Source organism: Delphinus delphis, chromosome X (genome assembly GCF_949987515.2).
Source record: "Delphinus delphis chromosome X, mDelDel1.2, whole genome shotgun sequence".
NCBI classification, from domain to species: domain Eukaryota; kingdom Metazoa; phylum Chordata; class Mammalia; order Artiodactyla; family Delphinidae; genus Delphinus; species Delphinus delphis.
In genome coordinates, this window is record NC_082704.1 from 12994757 (window position 1) to 13012983 (window position 18227).

Consider the following 18227-nt stretch of genomic DNA (forward strand, 5'->3'; position numbering starts at 1 on the left):
CTTAGACTTGACACCAAAAGCATGATCCACAAAAAGAAAAATCAATAAATTGTACTCCACCCAAACTAAAGGCTTTTGCTTGGTGAAAGCCCACGTGAAAAGGATAAAAGAGTAATCTACAGATTAGGAGAAAATATTTGCAAAGCATATATCCAACAAAGGACTGGAATCTATAAAGAACTCTCAAGACTCCACATTAAAAATAAAAAATCCAATGAAAAAATGTGCAATGAATTAGGAGTTTGGGATTAACATACACACACTACTATATATAAAACAGGTAAATAACAAGGACCTACTGTATAGCACAGGGAACTATACTCAATATCTTGTAATAACCTATAATAGAAAAGAATCTGAAAAAGAATATATACATGTATAACTGAATCACTTTGCTGTACACTTGAAACTAACACATCATAGTAAATTAACTATACTTCAATAAAAAACAGAGAAAAATCGGTAAAAGACATGAATAGTTCACTGAAGAGGTTATACAGATGGCAAATAATCACAGGAAAAGATATTCAACATCATTAGGCATCAGGGAAATGCAAATTAAAACCACAATGAAGGGCTTCCCTGGTGGCGCAGTGGTTGAGGGTCTGCCTGCCGATGCAGGGGACACGGGTTCGTGCCCCAGTCTGGGAAGATCCCACATGCCGCGGAGTGGCTGGGCCCGTGAGCCATGGCCGCTGAGCCTGCGCGTCCGGAGCCTGTGCTCCGCAACAGGAGAGGCCACAACAGTGAGAGGCCCATCTACCGAAAAAAAAAAAAAAAAAAAAAACACAATGAAAATCACTACACACTTACCAGGATGGGTAACATTGAAAAATAGTGACAACACCCAATGCTGGCAAGGATGCAGAGAAACTGGACCACTCATACTTTGCTGGTGGAACAGAATATGACACAACCACTTTGAAAAACAATCTGACAGTTTTATATAAAACTAAATGTGCAACTACCATAATGCCCAGCCATTACACTTTTGGGCATTTATCCCAGAGAAATGAAAACTTATTCTCACACAGAAACCTGTACAGAAATGTTCATAGCAGGCTTTTTTTTTTGTAATAGGCAAAAATTAGAATCAGCCCAGATGCCTTTTAAGAGGTGAATGGCTAGACAAACAGTGATATATCCATGCCATAGAATCCTATTCTACAATGGAAAGAAACAAACTATGGATACATACAACAACCTGGATGACTCTCCAGAGAATGATGCTAAGTGGAAAAAAAAGCCAATCCTTAAAGGTTACATATTTCATGACTCCATTTATTAACGTTTTTTAAATGACAAAATTTTACAAACAGGGGACAGATTAGTTGTAGTTGTCAAGGGTTAGGGATGTGGGAAGCAGAAGTGGGGGAAAAGGGAAGGAGGGACGTGGGCGTGTTTATAACAGGGCAACACCATGGATGGTTGCAGTGTTGAAACCATTCAGTATCTTTTTTTTTTTTTTTTTTTTTTTTTTTTGCGGTACGCGGGCCTCTCACTGTTGTGGCCTCTCCCGTTGCGGAGCACAGGCTCTGGACGCACAGGCTCAGCGGCCATGGCTCACGGGCCCAGCCGCTCCGCGGCATGTGGGATCCTCCCGGACCGGGGCACGAACCCGCGTCCCCTGCATCGGCAGGCGGACCCCCAACCACTGCGCCACCAGGGAAGCCCCCGTTCAGTATCTTGACTGTGGTGGTGGACACGTAAACCTACACAGGTGATCAAACTGTATAGAACTCAATACACACACACACACACACACACACACGCACACGCAAATGAGTACAAGTAAAACTAGAGAAATCTGAATAAGATCAGTGGGTTGTATCCATGTCAATATTCTGGTTGTTATACCATAGTTTTGCAAAATGGTACAATTGGGGAAAACTGGGCAAAGTGTACAAGAGATCTTCAGCTGCATGTGAGTCTACAGTTATCTCAATAAAAATTCAAGTTAAAAGAAGCAAATGCAAAAGCCCACACCGTGCAGGTAGTTGAATGATAACTGAATGTCCATTTGTACTGCAGGGACCACAGAAGCCACGGAGTCTGGCCTCCATCTTTGAAGGGCTTACAAACATGTTTTGCCGCATTCATCTTGTTCCCATTTGTGAACAAGTGATCACTTGCACAAGTGATCTGCATGAGCTTTGCTGTCTCTGTATTTTAAAGCGGTGATAATCCATGCTAATTCGCAGGGGCCTGTGGGCTTAATTGCCATTTGCTCCTTCACTTTAGACCAAATTGTATTATTGTAATCATTGGGAGCTGGAGAACAGAGGTATAGAGTAGCTGCATATTTATGAGGCATTTTGTTGCGGATGTACCTGCCAACAGAATATTAAGTAGAACGTTTGCTAAGGTACCGAATTCTGCTTGTGATTTGGGTATATCACCTCATATTAAATCTTCGCGTTTTTCGAGCCCACATTTTGCATCTGATTTTTCTTTCAATCACGACCTCTGGAAATATAATTCAGAGCGTGTTTATTAGATTTGTGAGAGATAATGGTGACCAGAAACTGTCACAGACACATCTGCCTGTGGGGTAGAAAAAATATGAAATGAGCATCTTTAACATGATGAGAAAAAAAAATTGTTTTCAAAATGTTGTCTGTATTCAGTTTCCAGGCAAGGACATGAAAAATGAATCCTGCAATAGAGAGAGAGACAGGCTAGAAGCTTCCATCTCTGAATCCATAGGCGAATGTCACCCTGTGCAGGAGACTACCAATTAGGAGGTTTGAATGAACTACAAACAGCTCTTGCTTATCTTTCGTGATGAAAAATGAGGATAGCACAGAGAACTGATGTACAGGGGCAAAACCAAATTGCCTTTTAGCTAGAAGAGCCCATCACAATGAAACCTTTCCTATCAGAGCTGATAACTGGATAGAAGGCTTAATAGTGGGCCAAAGGCCTTAGAAAGTACATAAACTATATAGTCAATCTCTGCATATTTTAAGAATGGTTAGTTCATAAAGTAATTCAAAGCAGCTGGAGCATTAATTAATAAATCTTAGCAAATCAATAGCTACACACACACAGGGACCCTATGTTTTGATACAGGGTAGATTTTGCAGAATGGACTCAATTCATGTTACTTCATTCTTTCCCAAGAAGGGATTTCTCAAATGCATTAACTAAGAGTGATTTAATCTACATACCTTTAGGAAATCAGAACAAATCCTTTGTTGGATCATGTGTCTGAGCTGAGATTAGGAAATTACTCTCAATTTACCTAGAGAGGAATTTTAGCTTCTCATCAGTCCCTAATGATCACATCAAGAAATTCCAGTCACCATACCTTTTAAAATACATTAGATTTTTGTCACAGCTAAAACCTGGATACAACTTAAAAGTCCTTCAAAGAAAGATCATTGAATAAATTATAGCATAGCTCTATCATAACCCCTACACCAAAAATAGTCAGGTAGGTCTATACTTTCTGATATGGAAATATCTGCAAAATATACTATCGAATGCAAAAAAAAGATACAGAGGACTATGCTTATGATGATGATCCCAACTGAGAAAAAGAAAAACAAAGAATATTTACACACAAACCCAAGTTTTAAATTGTTTCTGCAAGGATATATAAAAACTTTTTAATCATTACTTTTAGAGAGAAGCACTTGGGGTAAGGGGATTGAAGAGAAAGGAGACTTTTAATTTATATCTTTATGCATTGTTTGAATTTTAACCATGCATGTCTATTACTTTTACTGTAAAAACTAAATCAATTTTAATGAATAGTTAACTTAATAAAATAACTAGCAAAAAAGGTAAACCAACTTAAATTGTAAAAGCTTATATCCTTTTCTCTTAAAATTGTACGTTTAATAATGTGTCCTATGAAATTACAAGCCCATGTATACGGAGATGTGTGTACAAGAAAATTCATTGTAGCGTTACTTGTAACTGCAAAAATTTGGAAGCAATTTAAATGCTCAACCGTGGTGAGTTAGTTCAATAAATTATAGTACATCTATAAATGGATATATGAAGCCCCAAAAGGGATGAGCTGGTTATAAACCTACTGATGTGTCCATGATAATATTAAGTTAAAATAAATCAAATTGGAAACCTATATGTACATATGCATACATTATTTTTATTTTTTTAACTATACACATCCATACACACCCATGCATACACACACACATTATAAATCCATAGGAAAAAAAATTCTAAAAAAAAAATAGACACCTCTGTGGAGAGGACGCAGGGTAGGTTTTACTTTATGCTTCACGTATTTTTGCATTGTTTGAGTTTGTTTTATTCACAATCATTTATTGCATTTGTAACTTTTTTAATAAAGAAAAAAGGCTTAAAAACTACTCCAAAACTAAATTACTAGTGACTAGCACCTTTGCCATGATTATTATTTATCACTGCACTGTTTAAATACTCCTGAGACATCTCCAACTACAGTGAATACTTGTTTATTAAACCCAGGTAGCATTCATGGTTTTTGGCAAATGTTCCCCCAAAGCCCTGTTCTCATGAATATATAAATATACACATATATAGTTTATGTGTAAATAGATTTATTGAGAATTGTAACCTAGCCATGTGTTCATTAAAATTTATTTTTGAAAGGTCATAATCCTTCTATGGACCATAAATAGCAATTTATTAGGCAAAAGCTGAAGCTAGACATGTAGTAACCACTCCTATCTATTCAGATAACTGCCTTCATTTTCCCCAGATGTCAGACAGCAAGATGGAGGTAGAAGAAATTCTATGGTGTTACAGCTCCTTCAGGGGTGAACAGGCAGCGACCATAGCTGGTAGCTTAATTTCCCCAGGTGGATTAACAACACCAGCAGTTCTCTTCAAAGGAAGCTTCTAAGAGAGTGGCTCATGACCGTTTTGGGGCCACAGACTCCTTCGAGGCAGTCCTGCAAGGTGTGTGGGGTGAAAAGAATGGGCTTTGCAACAGGACAGATCTTTGTGCAAATCCCAGCTCCACTACTGATTTGATGGGTGACCTTAAGCAATTTATTTAAGCTCTCAGGGGCTTTCTTTCTTCATCCATAACGTGCCTGACACACGGCAAGGACCTAGTAAAAGGCAGCGATTATATTATTTTAGAATATGATGAAGACTATAGACTGTCCTCAGGAGGAAAAAATTCATCTTGCATTTTTAGAATGGTGCGTACCATCTCAAGGGCTTTGCTCACCTGTCAAGGCCATTCTGGACCTCAGGTTAGGAAACCCTGTCTAAGGTTTGGAAGGAACATTTGAAGGAACCTGAATAGTAGAAATAACATTTTCTACTCCTTTTACTGATTGTCATTTTAGGTTATGTTTTCTTTGGCTTGTTTGTTGTATTGGATTATTTGTATATTATGCCCACCAAGACTTAATCAGACCAAGAGGATAGATTGTACATTAAAAAGTGTACAAAAGAGCAAAATAAATGAGGGTCATCTAACACTTTATCACTTCAGTTAGATTTAGTCATTTACCAGCAAAGTGGTATGAAAGGCCATGGCAATTCACTGGCCAGATTAGGTTTTCAAAGACCACTGCTAAGCACATGGACTTAATAGAGCCATACTTCTGGTTCCTTCCATCAATGATAAAGTTACTTTAAACTGCTTTGAGTGAGCTGTTCAGGCTTAACCTACTAGCTCGCTTTTGTAATCAGAGCCAGCTAGGACTTTTCTCTTTTATTTTCAAGCCTTCAGAAAGGAGAAAAACCAAATGCCTTCAGGTAGTAGCTCAAAGGAATGGCTTTCCTGTTCCTCTGCATTAGTCTGAGCTCAAAGAAACACAGAAACCCTCTGCCATTAACTCAAACAGCATCCAGACCGTTGGTGAAAACCTATCTCCATAGTCTGCAGGAGTCCTATTAGGCATGGATCTAGCCCCCCTTCCCTCGCTACCCCCTCCCAAATCCATAAGAACAGTAAATACTATTCCTCTAAGAATAAGTGAACATTTCAGGAAATGAGAAAAAATTCTATCTTGATGCTGTTATCAGTGACTTTACCCATGCTTCAGGACTGCAGCTGTTGACGATGGAGAAGATTGGATTTGACGGGAGAGTGGGGTTGGACAGAGAAAAACAACCTTATATTTCCTCCTAAAAACTGGAAAGAAGGAAGGAAATACATGTGTAATTCCAAAAACCCAGTTTTCTTACAAGAATTCCATCTAACAGTTCTCCCACAACGTCATTGCTCTCAAAAGAAAAATGAATTGGTTTATCAATATCATTCCCCACTAAAAGGGACTGGGGCTCTTTGGTAAAATGGCTGATTCTTGGGCTGAGTGGGAAGACTACAAGATGAGCCTGTAACATCTTGTTGTGCTAGAAAGTACGGAAGTGCTTGAAAAATAATGGGAATGTGTCAAAAGGACACAAGAGCCAGACTGAAGGACTCCCACTGGCCAAATCTGGGCCAATTTGAGCAATAAAATAAATGACAGCAACAGATTGTAACCCATTGAATAAACTAAGAGTCCATGAATTCATGCTGATATAAACATATAAACAACTGAAGGAATAAATAAGTAAATGTAGAAGAGAACACTCTCCCTCACAATAGAATACTAACTAATAAATGTAGAAAAATGATGGAGTTCTAAAAACCGTCATTTGGCAATCATCATAGTAGTAAGTGATTGAGGCAAGAATCGTCGATAGATATAAAACTACTAGGTGAAAGTTTGATAAGAACAGGATATTGATATAGCCTCCTAATATCTCTCAGGAAATTACTCAATTATAATGGGAAAAGAGTAACTTTGCAGTGGAGAAATCTAACTATCATCATTAGCATCAAGAGATCAAAGTTACCGTCACCAGTATTGAGACAAATTGGCATCATGAAAGACAGGGAAAAACTAAGGGTCTGTTCCAGATTAGAATCTAAAGAGACACCATAACTAAAGGCAATGTATGATCCTGAATTGGATCCTGGACCAAGTAAAATATAACTATAAGAGAAATGATTAGTACAATTGGCTAAATTTGAATATGGACTATGAATTAGATATTAGTACCATATCAATGTTAAATTTCCTGATTTTGACAACTGTACTGTGGTTATGTAAGAGAATGTCCTTATTCTCAGGAAATTACACACTGAGATATTTAGGGGAAATGAGGCCCTATGTCTGCAACTTAATCTTAAATTATTAAGAAACAATTTGTGAGTGTGTGTGTGTGTGTGTGTGTGTGAGAGAGACAGAGAGAGAGAGAGAGAGAGAGAGAGAGAGAGAGAGAGAGAGAGGGTGTATGGAGTGGGGAAAGAGAAGGGGACAGAGAGAGAGGGAGAATGATAAAACATAGGAGGAAAATATAACAGTGAAGCTGGGTAGAGAATATATAGAAAATTTTTGTCCTATTCTTGCAATTTTTCTGTAAGTTTGAAATCATATCAAAATACAAGACAAAAAGTACTATTTGCTCTACGTTAAAAAGTAGACGACAAAACTGTGGCAACCTTGGGCCCCTCTGAGGAAGACAGAGCCTGGGCCTAGGAGTGGGTTATTTATAGTAGCGAGCAGAAGAGTTCTGCACCACCACTACCCTTGCTAAGGAAGACAATTCATCAGTTTCTCACCGCAGCGCACTCTCATGTCAACGGTTGGAATGATCTTGTTGATGAGCCAAACATCTTCTTCCCAACTAACAACGTTTCCGCTCAAACGCTTCATAAACTCTTCATTTCCCAGGATGTGGTCCCAGAGTTGAAAGTCGTACAAGCTGCTGGTGAACCTAGGAACCATGCCTTTAACATGGTCGTGCACTTTCTTGCGAAAATGTCCTAGAACCAGAGTCCCATTAGGCGCCAGGTTTTGTGGCTGATCCGTCATTACCAGTATCCTTTCTTTACTCAGGAAGAGCTCTGATCTGCCTTTCACACCATCCCATATCAAGCATATTGTGTGCCACTGAAATGGAGTCAGGTGGTAACGGATGTAAAAGGTCTTGCCCAAGTTGTACACAATTAGCTGCTGATGGTCTCCTGCGAGTCCAAGGTCTATGTCTCCTCTACCCAGGAGAGTAGTTTTAGTAATATAGGAGAAGGCCATCCAGTCACTTGATCTGGCACCCACAAATCGCAGGTCAATGCATACTGTGAATCGACTGAGTTCAGGAATGGTGTTGGTCAGGCTTACATATGTGTCAGCTCCACCATAAAAATCCAACCTTTTTCCTTTTAGTGAAAGTGCATCTGTCCACATTTGGGGAAGGGAAAAGAGAAAACAAATGAAATTTTTTGTAACAAAAAAATCAATTTTAACATCTTTTTTAGCCGTAGAGCCAAATCCAGATTATACAATACTATTATGAGTCAATACCGGTGCAAGTAAGCCAAAATAGTTGATATACAAAAATCATCTCTATTTGACGTTAGCATGTGACTTGACTTTGGCAGAAGAGCTTCTTCCTAATTATACTTTGCCTGGGCTAATAAGAAAAGTTAGATTAGTGTTCCCAGAGCACATACCAACTGAACACTTTGAGGGGGCGGATAGAAGTGGGGTTGGGGGGAGACCAAGGAAAAGGTAGCTTGGACTTAAAATTTGCTGCACATAATCCTCACTCATATAATCAGAAGATGACTATTTCCATCTACCTAACTGCCTTCTTATATTCACGGTGCAACAGCAGTTTATTTCTCCAATGCCTTTTCCTGAGCCAAATTACCTGATTTATTCTGTCTCTGGAGACGGTTTCTCACTGAGGCACTGACAGGGGCCTGAAGGATGGACAACGCTGAAGTTGCAGGGCTTCCGTTTGCGTTCAGGAAAGGGAGAAAGGGCGCTGCCCGGAGTGTATCCTGATTCCTCCCTTCCATTTCCTCACTAAGGGGGCTGCAGCTTTAAGAGGCTCGAGATGGCCACGTACCTGGTTACCGCTGGCTCTGCAGTCAGGCAACCTGGGTTGGAATCCCAGCTCTGACGCTCATCAGGTGGGTCGCTTTGAGCAAGTGACTTAACCTCCAGATGCCTCACCGTTTGCTTCAGTAAAATGGGAATTCAGGGCCACAGTGTTGCATGAATGCACAACCCAGGGCCACCACTATAGTCTACGCCAAATAACACCCCTACCTGCTGTCCTTACAAGATTGTTTGAAGATTAAGTGACATGATGTGTGCTCTCAAACGTTGCTGAAGGACATGCGCATTGGTACAGTCTTTTGGCGGGCAATTTGGCAATATCTATGAAAGTATAAACGGAGTATGCCCTTTGTTTCATAGGTAGCTATTAATGAATCATGATACTATCACCATCGCATACCTCACAACCCGGGGCACTAGGCAAATATCTGAGGCTTGCCGAACATCAACCTAATTCCACTCCCAGCATAGCCCAAGACAAAGCAAAAAGAGCTTTATGTCAGAATGGAACGTTAACCTTTCTCTGAATCAGGGGTGTAATGTTGGGACCGCCACTCTAGAACTGACAGCTGTAACAGCACACTACACAGGCTGGCAGGAAGTGACAACTTCCCTGCTTTGGGAAGATGTCCCCATATGAAAGCTTCTAGATACTCCCTAGCCCTACAGAATTCTCTCCCTCCATTCCTCCACTGAATATCTTCCAAAAGCAAATAAATACATGTCTGCCTACACATACTCGCCTGCACACACACACACACACACACACACACACACACACACAGAGAACCATACGCCAGAACTCATAGCATCCACCTGCCAGGGAGCTATTTCTGAACCATTCATGGTGGATGAGCAAGTGCTCTTTTCTGTCCTTGGCTTATGTGATTATAGTATCATCATCTTTCATGTGGCTAATAAATCAAGAGCTAATCCCACATGGCAATAATTGCTATGAAACCCAAGTCTCAATTATGGTTGGTTAACATTGCTTTTCTGTCCAGCCCTCCAAAATGACGTCAAATACAAGACTTAAGAATGGTTATTATGGTGAACATAAATCTCCAGGGCTTACTTGTCCCTTAAAAGAGAATGTATCATAATTTCACATGCTCTACAAGGGCCTCTGCTCTCTGCAGTGTGATAGTATAAAACCAGTTGCCAAAGGACATGAACAAGCAAGTAACTAAATCAGAAATATAAAAAGATGGGCTCTCACTATTTTTAAAACACAAGTTAGAACAACAATAAGATACCATTTTTTGCCTTTTAGGATGATAACACTTTAGATTGAGAATATCTAGTACTGACCAGCCTGTGGGGAAACAAGTCACTTTAAAACACTGCTGGTGGGCTTCCCTGGTGGCGCAGTGGTTGAGAGTCCGCCTGCCGATGCAGGGGACACGGGTTCGTGCCCTGGTCCGGGAAGATCCCACATGCCGCGGAGCGGCTGGGCCCGTGAGCCATGGCTGCTGAGCCTGCGCGTCCAGAGCCTGTGCTCCGCAACGGGAGAGGCCACAACAGTGAGAGGCCCACGTACTGCAAAAAAAAAAAAAAAAAAAAAAAAAAAAAAAAACACTGCTGGTGGTGGGAGTACAATTAGTACAGTCTGTCTTTTTTTTTTTTGAAGGGCAATTTGCCAATATCTATGAAAATTTTAATTGTACATAATTGTGCATATGCTTTTGACCCAGCAATTCCATTTCTATCCATTTATTCTAGACAAACATACATGTGTACAAAGCTGCAAGTACAAGAATATGTATTGCAGCATTGTTTGTAATTGAGAAAAAAAGAGGAAAATCTCTATGTCTCAAGAAGTTAATTGTCACCTCTATACACTGGAATAGTAAAACAAACAAAGTAGATGTATAGAGTCATGGAGAGATTTCCAAGGTTTACTATTATGTGAAATGGGAGTTACATAAGTATAGATATAGTACTATCCTATTTCAAAAATAAGAGAAAAATGTGTGTGCTGGCATACACTAGAAAAGAATCTGAAAGAATACACTCCAGATAAGAATGAGTATCTTCAGGTTTGAGATTTAGGGAGATTTTTACTTTCTATGTTATTTCAGTAATATTTGCGTTTTTTTAATAAACAATGTGTTCCATTTATAATCAGAAAAATAAGGATGGATAGATGATAGGTAGATAGATAGATACATACATAGATACATAGGACAGATAGATAGTAACCACTTGTGGCCACCCTTAAGGTTCTGCAGACAGAGGTAAGTCTTGCTTAGATCTGAGCAGAAGTGTGGTGTAGTGGAATCCAAAAAGGCCAGATTCAAGTCCCAGTTCTGCCCCTTCCTAGCTGTGTGAACATGGGAAATGAATGCAGGTAAAAGCATTTAAAATTTTAAAAAATTTTTTTCATGAACTATAGCTGATTTACAATGTTGTGTTAGTTTCGGGTGCACAGCAAAGTGATTTGGATATACATATATATTATGTATACATATATAATATATATACATATATAATATGTATATTCTTTTACAGATTCTTTTCCGTTATAGGTTCTTACATGATATTGAATATAGTTCCCTGTGCTATACAGTAGGTCCTTGTTGGTGATCTATTTTACATATAGTAATGTGTATATAGTAGTGTGTACATGTTAATCCCAAACTCCTAATTTATCCCTCCCCCATGTGAAAGCTTTTAAGACAGCGTCTGGCATACGGTGAGCACTATATGTATGTTAAACTCACGTCACTTCTCTGAACCTCATTCCTCCATGGTAAGATGGGCGTAATAATTACCTACCTAGTAGGGACGTTATGAAAGCTGATGCAATAACTAACAAACTGATGCAATAACTAATGTTTAGGTCACGTTTGTGAGAAAGTTGATAAACTGCGAAGCCCCGTGTAAATGTCAGCTGCCGTGTTTGCCATTGTCGTTATTAGAGGCCTCTTCTTCCACAACCTCCTCTGCGCCCTCACACATGCAAGCACGTCTGCGCTGAGCCCTTGCTGCAGCCTCCAGGCCCTGAGCAGGGCTTGGAGGAGGCTGGGCTGTGATGAGTTGGGACAGAAGCTTTGCCCTTCTGTTTGGCCAGGCAACCAGTGTTCTCTGGCGGGCCTCTCCAGGGCCCACTTCAAAAGCCACTTGTGTCTTTGCATATGATTTAACTATCCATTGCAGATGTCTGCTTGAACGCTGCCATCTGTTCCCTGGCAATTTTCAAGTTCAAATTGCATGATTGCTCCCCTGAAGCAATTGATTTGGCCATCCTCTGTGTCTCTTCGCCTCTATCCTCTGTTTCCTTTTGTTTTAAATTACATGTATTGTTTCCCCCACTTTAAAAAAAAAGAGGTGTTTTTTCCATTATAAAAGTGATACTGTACACGCTTTTTAAAAGAAAAAAATGGAAAGTATTAGAAAGTAAAAAGATGAGAACGAACTCAGCCAGAGTTCCACCACCCAGAGACAACCACCATTAACATTTTACAATATTTCTTTTGCTGTTTGGTTCTGTGCATGGGTTTTGCTTGTTTCTATGTGGCTGAGATCATATTGTATGAAAAATGTGGTACCCTGCTTTCCTCACTTAACATTATGACATAAGTGTTTTCCCTGTTGGGAAAACCTTATCATAAACCCCATTTAAATGACTATGTTACAGCCCCCAGGAGTGCCAGGCATCATTGTATTTGTATCGAGAAGATACACGTAACATAAAATTCACCATTTTAATCATTTTAAAGTGTACAATTCAGTGGCATTTAGTACATTTACGATGGTGTACAATCATCGCCATTATCTAGTTCCAGAACTTTTCATCACCCCCAGAGGAAACCCTGTACCAATTAAACAGTCACTCCCCATCTGCCCCTCCCATCAGCCCCTGGAAACCACTAAGCTGCTTTTTGTCTCTGTGGATTTGCCTATTCTAGACATTTCATATAAATGAAATCATACAATGTGGCTTTTTGTGTCTGGCTTATTTCACTTAGTGTAGTGTCTTAAACGTTCATCCATGTTGTAGCATGTGCCAGTACTTCATTCCTTTATATGGCCGAATAATTTCCATCGTATGGGTACACCACATTTTAAAAATTAATTCATCTATTAATGGATATTTGGGTTGTGTCTACCTTTTGGCTATTATGAACAGTGCTGCCACGAACATTCATGTTATTCATTTTGTTTGAACACATGTTTTCATTTCTTTTGTGTATATACCTAGGAGTGGGTCATATAGTAATTCTATGCTTAACTTATTGAGTAACAGCTGACCTGTTTTCCACAGTGGCTGCTCCATTTTACATTCCCGCTAGCAACATATGAGGGTTCCAACTTCTCTACCTCCTTGCCAACTCTTGTTGTTTTCTGTTTTTTTTTATATTAGTATTATAACCACCCTCGAGGGTGTGAGTGACATCTCACTGTGCTTTTGATTTGCATTTCTCTAATGACTAATGACATTGAGCATCTTTTCATGTGCTTGTTGATCATTTGCATATCTTCTATTCAAGTCCTTTGCCCATTTTTTTTTTTTTTTTTTTTTTGCGGTACGCAGGCCTCTCACTGTTGTGGCCTCTCCCGTTGCGGAGCACAGGCTCCGGACATGCAGGCTCAGCGGCCATGGCTCACGGGCCCAGCTGCTCCGCGGCATGTGGGATCTTCCTGGACCGGGGCACGAACCCATGTCCCCTGCATTAGCAGGCGGACTCTCAACCACTGCACCACCAGGGAAGCCCCCTTTGCCCATTTTTAACTGGGTTGTCTTTTTATTGTTGAGTTGTAAGCAGTCTTTATGTATTCTGGATACTAGGACCTTATGAGATATATGACCTGCATATAGCTCCCTTTCTGTAGGCTGTCTTTTAACTTTCTTGATAGTGTCTTTTGATGCACAAAAGTTTTTAATTTTGATGAAGTCCAATTTATCTGTTTTTTCCTTTGTTGCTTGTTCTTTTGGTGTCATTTCTAAGAATCTATCTACTGTCAAATCCAAGGTCATGAAGATTTACCTCTATGCTTTCTTCTAAAAGTTTTATAGTTGTAGTTCTTACATTTAGATTGTTCATACATGTTGAGTTAATTTTTATATATGGGGTGAAGTAGGGGTCCAACTTCATTCTTTTACATGTGTTTACATGTATTTGTATGTATACATGCATATATGTTTACGTACCCAGTTTTCCCATCACCATTTGTTAAGTAGATTATTTTTCCCCATTGAATGGTCTTGGCACCCTTGTGGAAAATTAATTGACCATACATGTATGGGTTTCTTTCTGAACTCTCAATTCTGTTCCATTAATCTATGTCTATCCTTATGCCAATAACACACTGTTTTGATTATTGTACTTTGTAGTAGGTTTTGAAATCAGGATGTGTGAGTCCTCCAACTTTGTTCTTTTTCAAGGTTGTGTTGGCTAGTCAGTGTTCCTTGCAATTCCATGTGAATTGTGGGATTGGCTTTTCCATGTTTGTAAAAAAGACCATTGGAATTTTTTTTATTTATTGAAATGTTTTCTTTTTGGCCACACTGCACGGCTTGTGGGATCTTAGTTCCCCCACCAGGGATTGAACCCAGGCACACGGCAGTGAAAGCACTGAGTCCTAACCACTGGACCACCAGGGAACTCCCTAAAAAAGACCATTGGGATTTTGGTAGAGTTTGCCTTGAATTTTGATAGAGTGGATCTCTTTGAGGTATATTGCCATCTTAATATTAAATCTGTAAACATGGGGTTTTTCCCATTTACTTAGGTCTTCTTTAATTTCTTTCAGCAATGTTCGTGGTTTGAGTGTAGAAGTCTTTCATCTACTTGGTTAAATTTATTCCTTGGTATTTTATTCTTTTAGAAAGTATTGTAAATGAAATTGTTTTCTTAACTTCATTTCAGATTGTTCATTGTTAGTGCATAGAATGTACTACTAATTTTTATGTGTTGATCTTGTATCCTGCAATTTGTTTGTTAACTTAATCACCTGTTTTTCAGATTCTTTAGGATGTTCTTTGTGTAAGATCGTATTATCTACAAACAGAGATCGTTTTACTTTTTCTTTCCAGTTTGGATGTCTTATTTCTTTTTCTTGTCCAATTGCTCTGGCTAGAACTTCCAGCACAATACTGAATAGAAGTGGCAGAAGTGGGCATTCTGGTCTTGTTCCGGATCTTAGGGGAAGATTTTAGCTATTCACAATTAAGTATGATGTTCACTATTAGGTTTTCATAGATGCCCTTTACAGCTTGAGGAAGTTTCCTTCTATTTCTAGAGTGTTGAGTGCTTTTATCATGAAAGGGGGTTGGATTTTGTCAAATGTTTTTTCTGCATCAATTAAGATGATCATATGGTTTTTTCCCTCCAATCTATTAATGTAGTGTATTACATTGGTAGATGAATTTTTATATGTTGAAACACCTTTGCATTCCTAATATAAATTCCACTTGGTCAGGGTAGATAAACCTCAATATGCTGCTGGATTTAGTCTGCCAGTATATTGTTAAGAATTTTTGCATCTAGATTCATATGGGATATTGGGGTGTGGTTTTCTTTTCTCATGATATCTTTATATGCCAGCTACCATTTTATAACTCTCTAGCAGATTGATATAGCAAGAGAATGTGCCCCAGGTCTTTCTCTGGCGGAGCCAGAGGGAAAATAATACTCTTGCCATATTGCCACAATACTCACTCAAGATGTCATTCTATTTTGCTTTTTGCTAAATTCTAAAGCTTCTTTGCCTGAGGATGCCAAGTTTAAGCAATTTTTAAAGCAGAATTGAATTCACTGAGCATAAAACAATGCCAGTTTTCCCCAGAATGCTCCAACTTTTGTATTATCTGATTTTCTGGGCAGTAGTATAACTGGAGTCTTGGCCACTATTGCCAGTTTCCAGTGCTCAGCATAATGGTTGGCACGTAGTAGGTACTTTATTGCTATTTACTGAATATAATCATTGTTCCCTATTATTAGGGTACTGAGTTGGAAGCTGACAGGTGAGCATATGGAGGGCTGTCCCTTGTGCAAAAGTATCAGTGCTGTGGGTGAAGCATCTGGCATAAGATGACAAATTCTGAACTACAGACTGAACTTGTGCCCTGCCCTCTGTTTTAGAGAACCTTTGGCAAAAGATCAGGAGATAGTTCCCTCTCCCCATCAGACCCCAAAAGTAACAAATACATCCATTTTAAAAGTCAGTGAGGTTGGGCTTCCCTGGTGGCACAGTGGTTGAGAGTCCGCCTGCCGATGCAGGGGACACGGGTTCGTGCCCCGGTCCGGGAAGATCCCACATGCCGCAGAGCAGCTGGGCCCGTGAGCCATGGCCACTGAGCCTGCGTGTCTGGAGCCTGTGCTCCGCAACGGGAGAGGCCACAACAGTGAGAGGCCCGTGTACCGCAAAAAAAAAAAAAAAAAAAAAAAAAGTCAGTGAGGCAAATCTGCAAAATTATTAGTGATTAGTAGTCCAAGGTCTGGCCAAAAGACTTGTAAATTGTGTCAAGTGTTCATTGAATTGAATCAGTGTTCACTGATGTCTCCTCAGTGAACAGTGGGACATACAGATAGAGAAGCTCTTTGTAGTTGCCAGATCAGCTTGGCTCATAAGCCTGAGTTTAAAAAGGCATCATTCTCCCCTCACACTTTAATACTGTACAGTCCAAACCCCTAGGACTCATGGGCAGTGCTTTGAGCCACTTTTTTGACAAAAATGGCTCCATTTTTCCACTCTGCGGTTTTCTTAAAATAGCTCAGTGTTTTCTAGTCACCGTAAAGTAGTGTTGACTTCTAAGCTATCACATTTGACTTTATTCTTCTACTCTGAAAAATCTTGACTTGTTTGAGTGTATATAATATATATAAAGGGAGCCTTAATGGATTTGTTTTCATAATTTAAGATTTTTTGTATTTGCTCTGTATAACTGTTTTTAAAGGAAAGCATTACAGAATTGAGGGTGGAATTCTTAGAACCAAAGTTGCTCTTAATAAAAATCACCACATACTTGGACCATGAAAAAAAAATAAAGGTCAGTGAGGGAATTCTCTGGGGGTCCAGTGGTTAGGAGGCTTTCACTGCCATGGCCTGGGTTCAATCCCTGGTCAGGGAACTAAGATCCCGCAAGCTGCGAGGCGTGGCCGATAAATAAATAAATAAACAAACAAATAAATTAAATTAAATTAAAGGCAGTGAATAAAACGTTTAGAACTCTAAGAGGTAGATTATTTGCATGATTTTTTTTCAGTAAAGTCCCTTTATTTTCTGAGACAGCATTAGTAATCATCAGATATATTCTATACTTGTTTTCCTGTCCTCTCTTGGCAAAGATTCTCCTTGAAATGTGAAAGTATTTCAAAGGTTAGGGGACTGAGATTCTAGGTGCACTGCCCTGCATCGTCTTAGGAGGAGTGGACGAATGAGGTTTACCCCTGGTCAGGCACTGTGGGCATGATCTGGTCACTGTTTCTGCCCCATGAGGTGACGTGTTTCCTCTACTTTACCCAAGAGTTCTGATCCAGGGAACCTGACTGAGCATCAGAGTCTGAGTGTAATAGTTGCTAGGGTGCTGTAACAAAGTACCACAAACAACAGGAATGTATTGTCTCACAGCTCTGGAGGCTAGAAGTCTGAGGTCAAAGTGTCAGCAGGGTTGTTTCCTTCTGAGGACTCTGAGGGAAAAATCTGTTCCAGGCCTCTCTCCTAGTTTCTGGTGGTTTACTGACAATATGTGGTGTTCCGTGGCTTCTGCTGCATCACCCCAATCTCTGCCTTTATCCTCACACGGCCTTCTCCTTGTGTGCTTGTCTGTGTCCAAATGTCCCCTTTGTATAAGGACCACCATCGTATTGGATTAGGGCTCCGCACTACTACAATGTGACTCCATCTTTCCTTGACTAATTACATTTGTAATGACCCTATTTCTAAACACGATCACATTCTCAGGTGCTGAGGGTTAGGACTTCAACATATGAACTGTGGGAGGGAAACAATTCAACTCATAATACTGCATAAGGCTCAAGGCCCAGCGAACCACCTGGCAATACCTTCTATTCAAGGAGGGAGAGGGGGCAGAGCAGATTTGGGGATGGATCCCACCGGAGTCATTGGCTGTTTCAATCCTGTAGAGAATCTGCCCACTGTGAAGGTAAGCATTCTGCCAAGGGCACACCATGCCTGCCTCAACTAGGAGATGTCATTACTCACTCATAAAAGGGCTCTTCTGGCTCTTACTATCACAAATCCTTGCAAATGAATAGCCAGGAGCATTGAAACACTTGGTAGACCAGGTGCTGGCAGACCCATGGCTGTCTGAGTAGATACAGTAGATTCATGCTTGATACTGGGAAGCTTCATTACCCACATCACCATGGCCAACCTGTGGACAACCAC

The 18227-nt window shown here is 39.9% G+C and overlaps 2 protein-coding genes across 2 annotated transcripts in view; both read right to left on the reverse strand.

Annotated features, from left to right (window-relative positions):
• Positions 1–8210, reverse strand: part of ADGRG4 (adhesion G protein-coupled receptor G4) — a 73365-nt gene extending 65155 nt beyond the window's left edge. The window contains 1 exon segment of the mRNA XM_069540375.1: positions 7586–8210. Coding sequence (XP_069396476.1) covers positions 7586–8210 — 625 coding nt within the window.
• LOC132418498 (N-alpha-acetyltransferase 11-like) overlaps positions 1–18227 on the reverse strand; it is a 581283-nt gene that overhangs the window by 496982 nt on the left and 66074 nt on the right. The window lies entirely within an intron of this gene.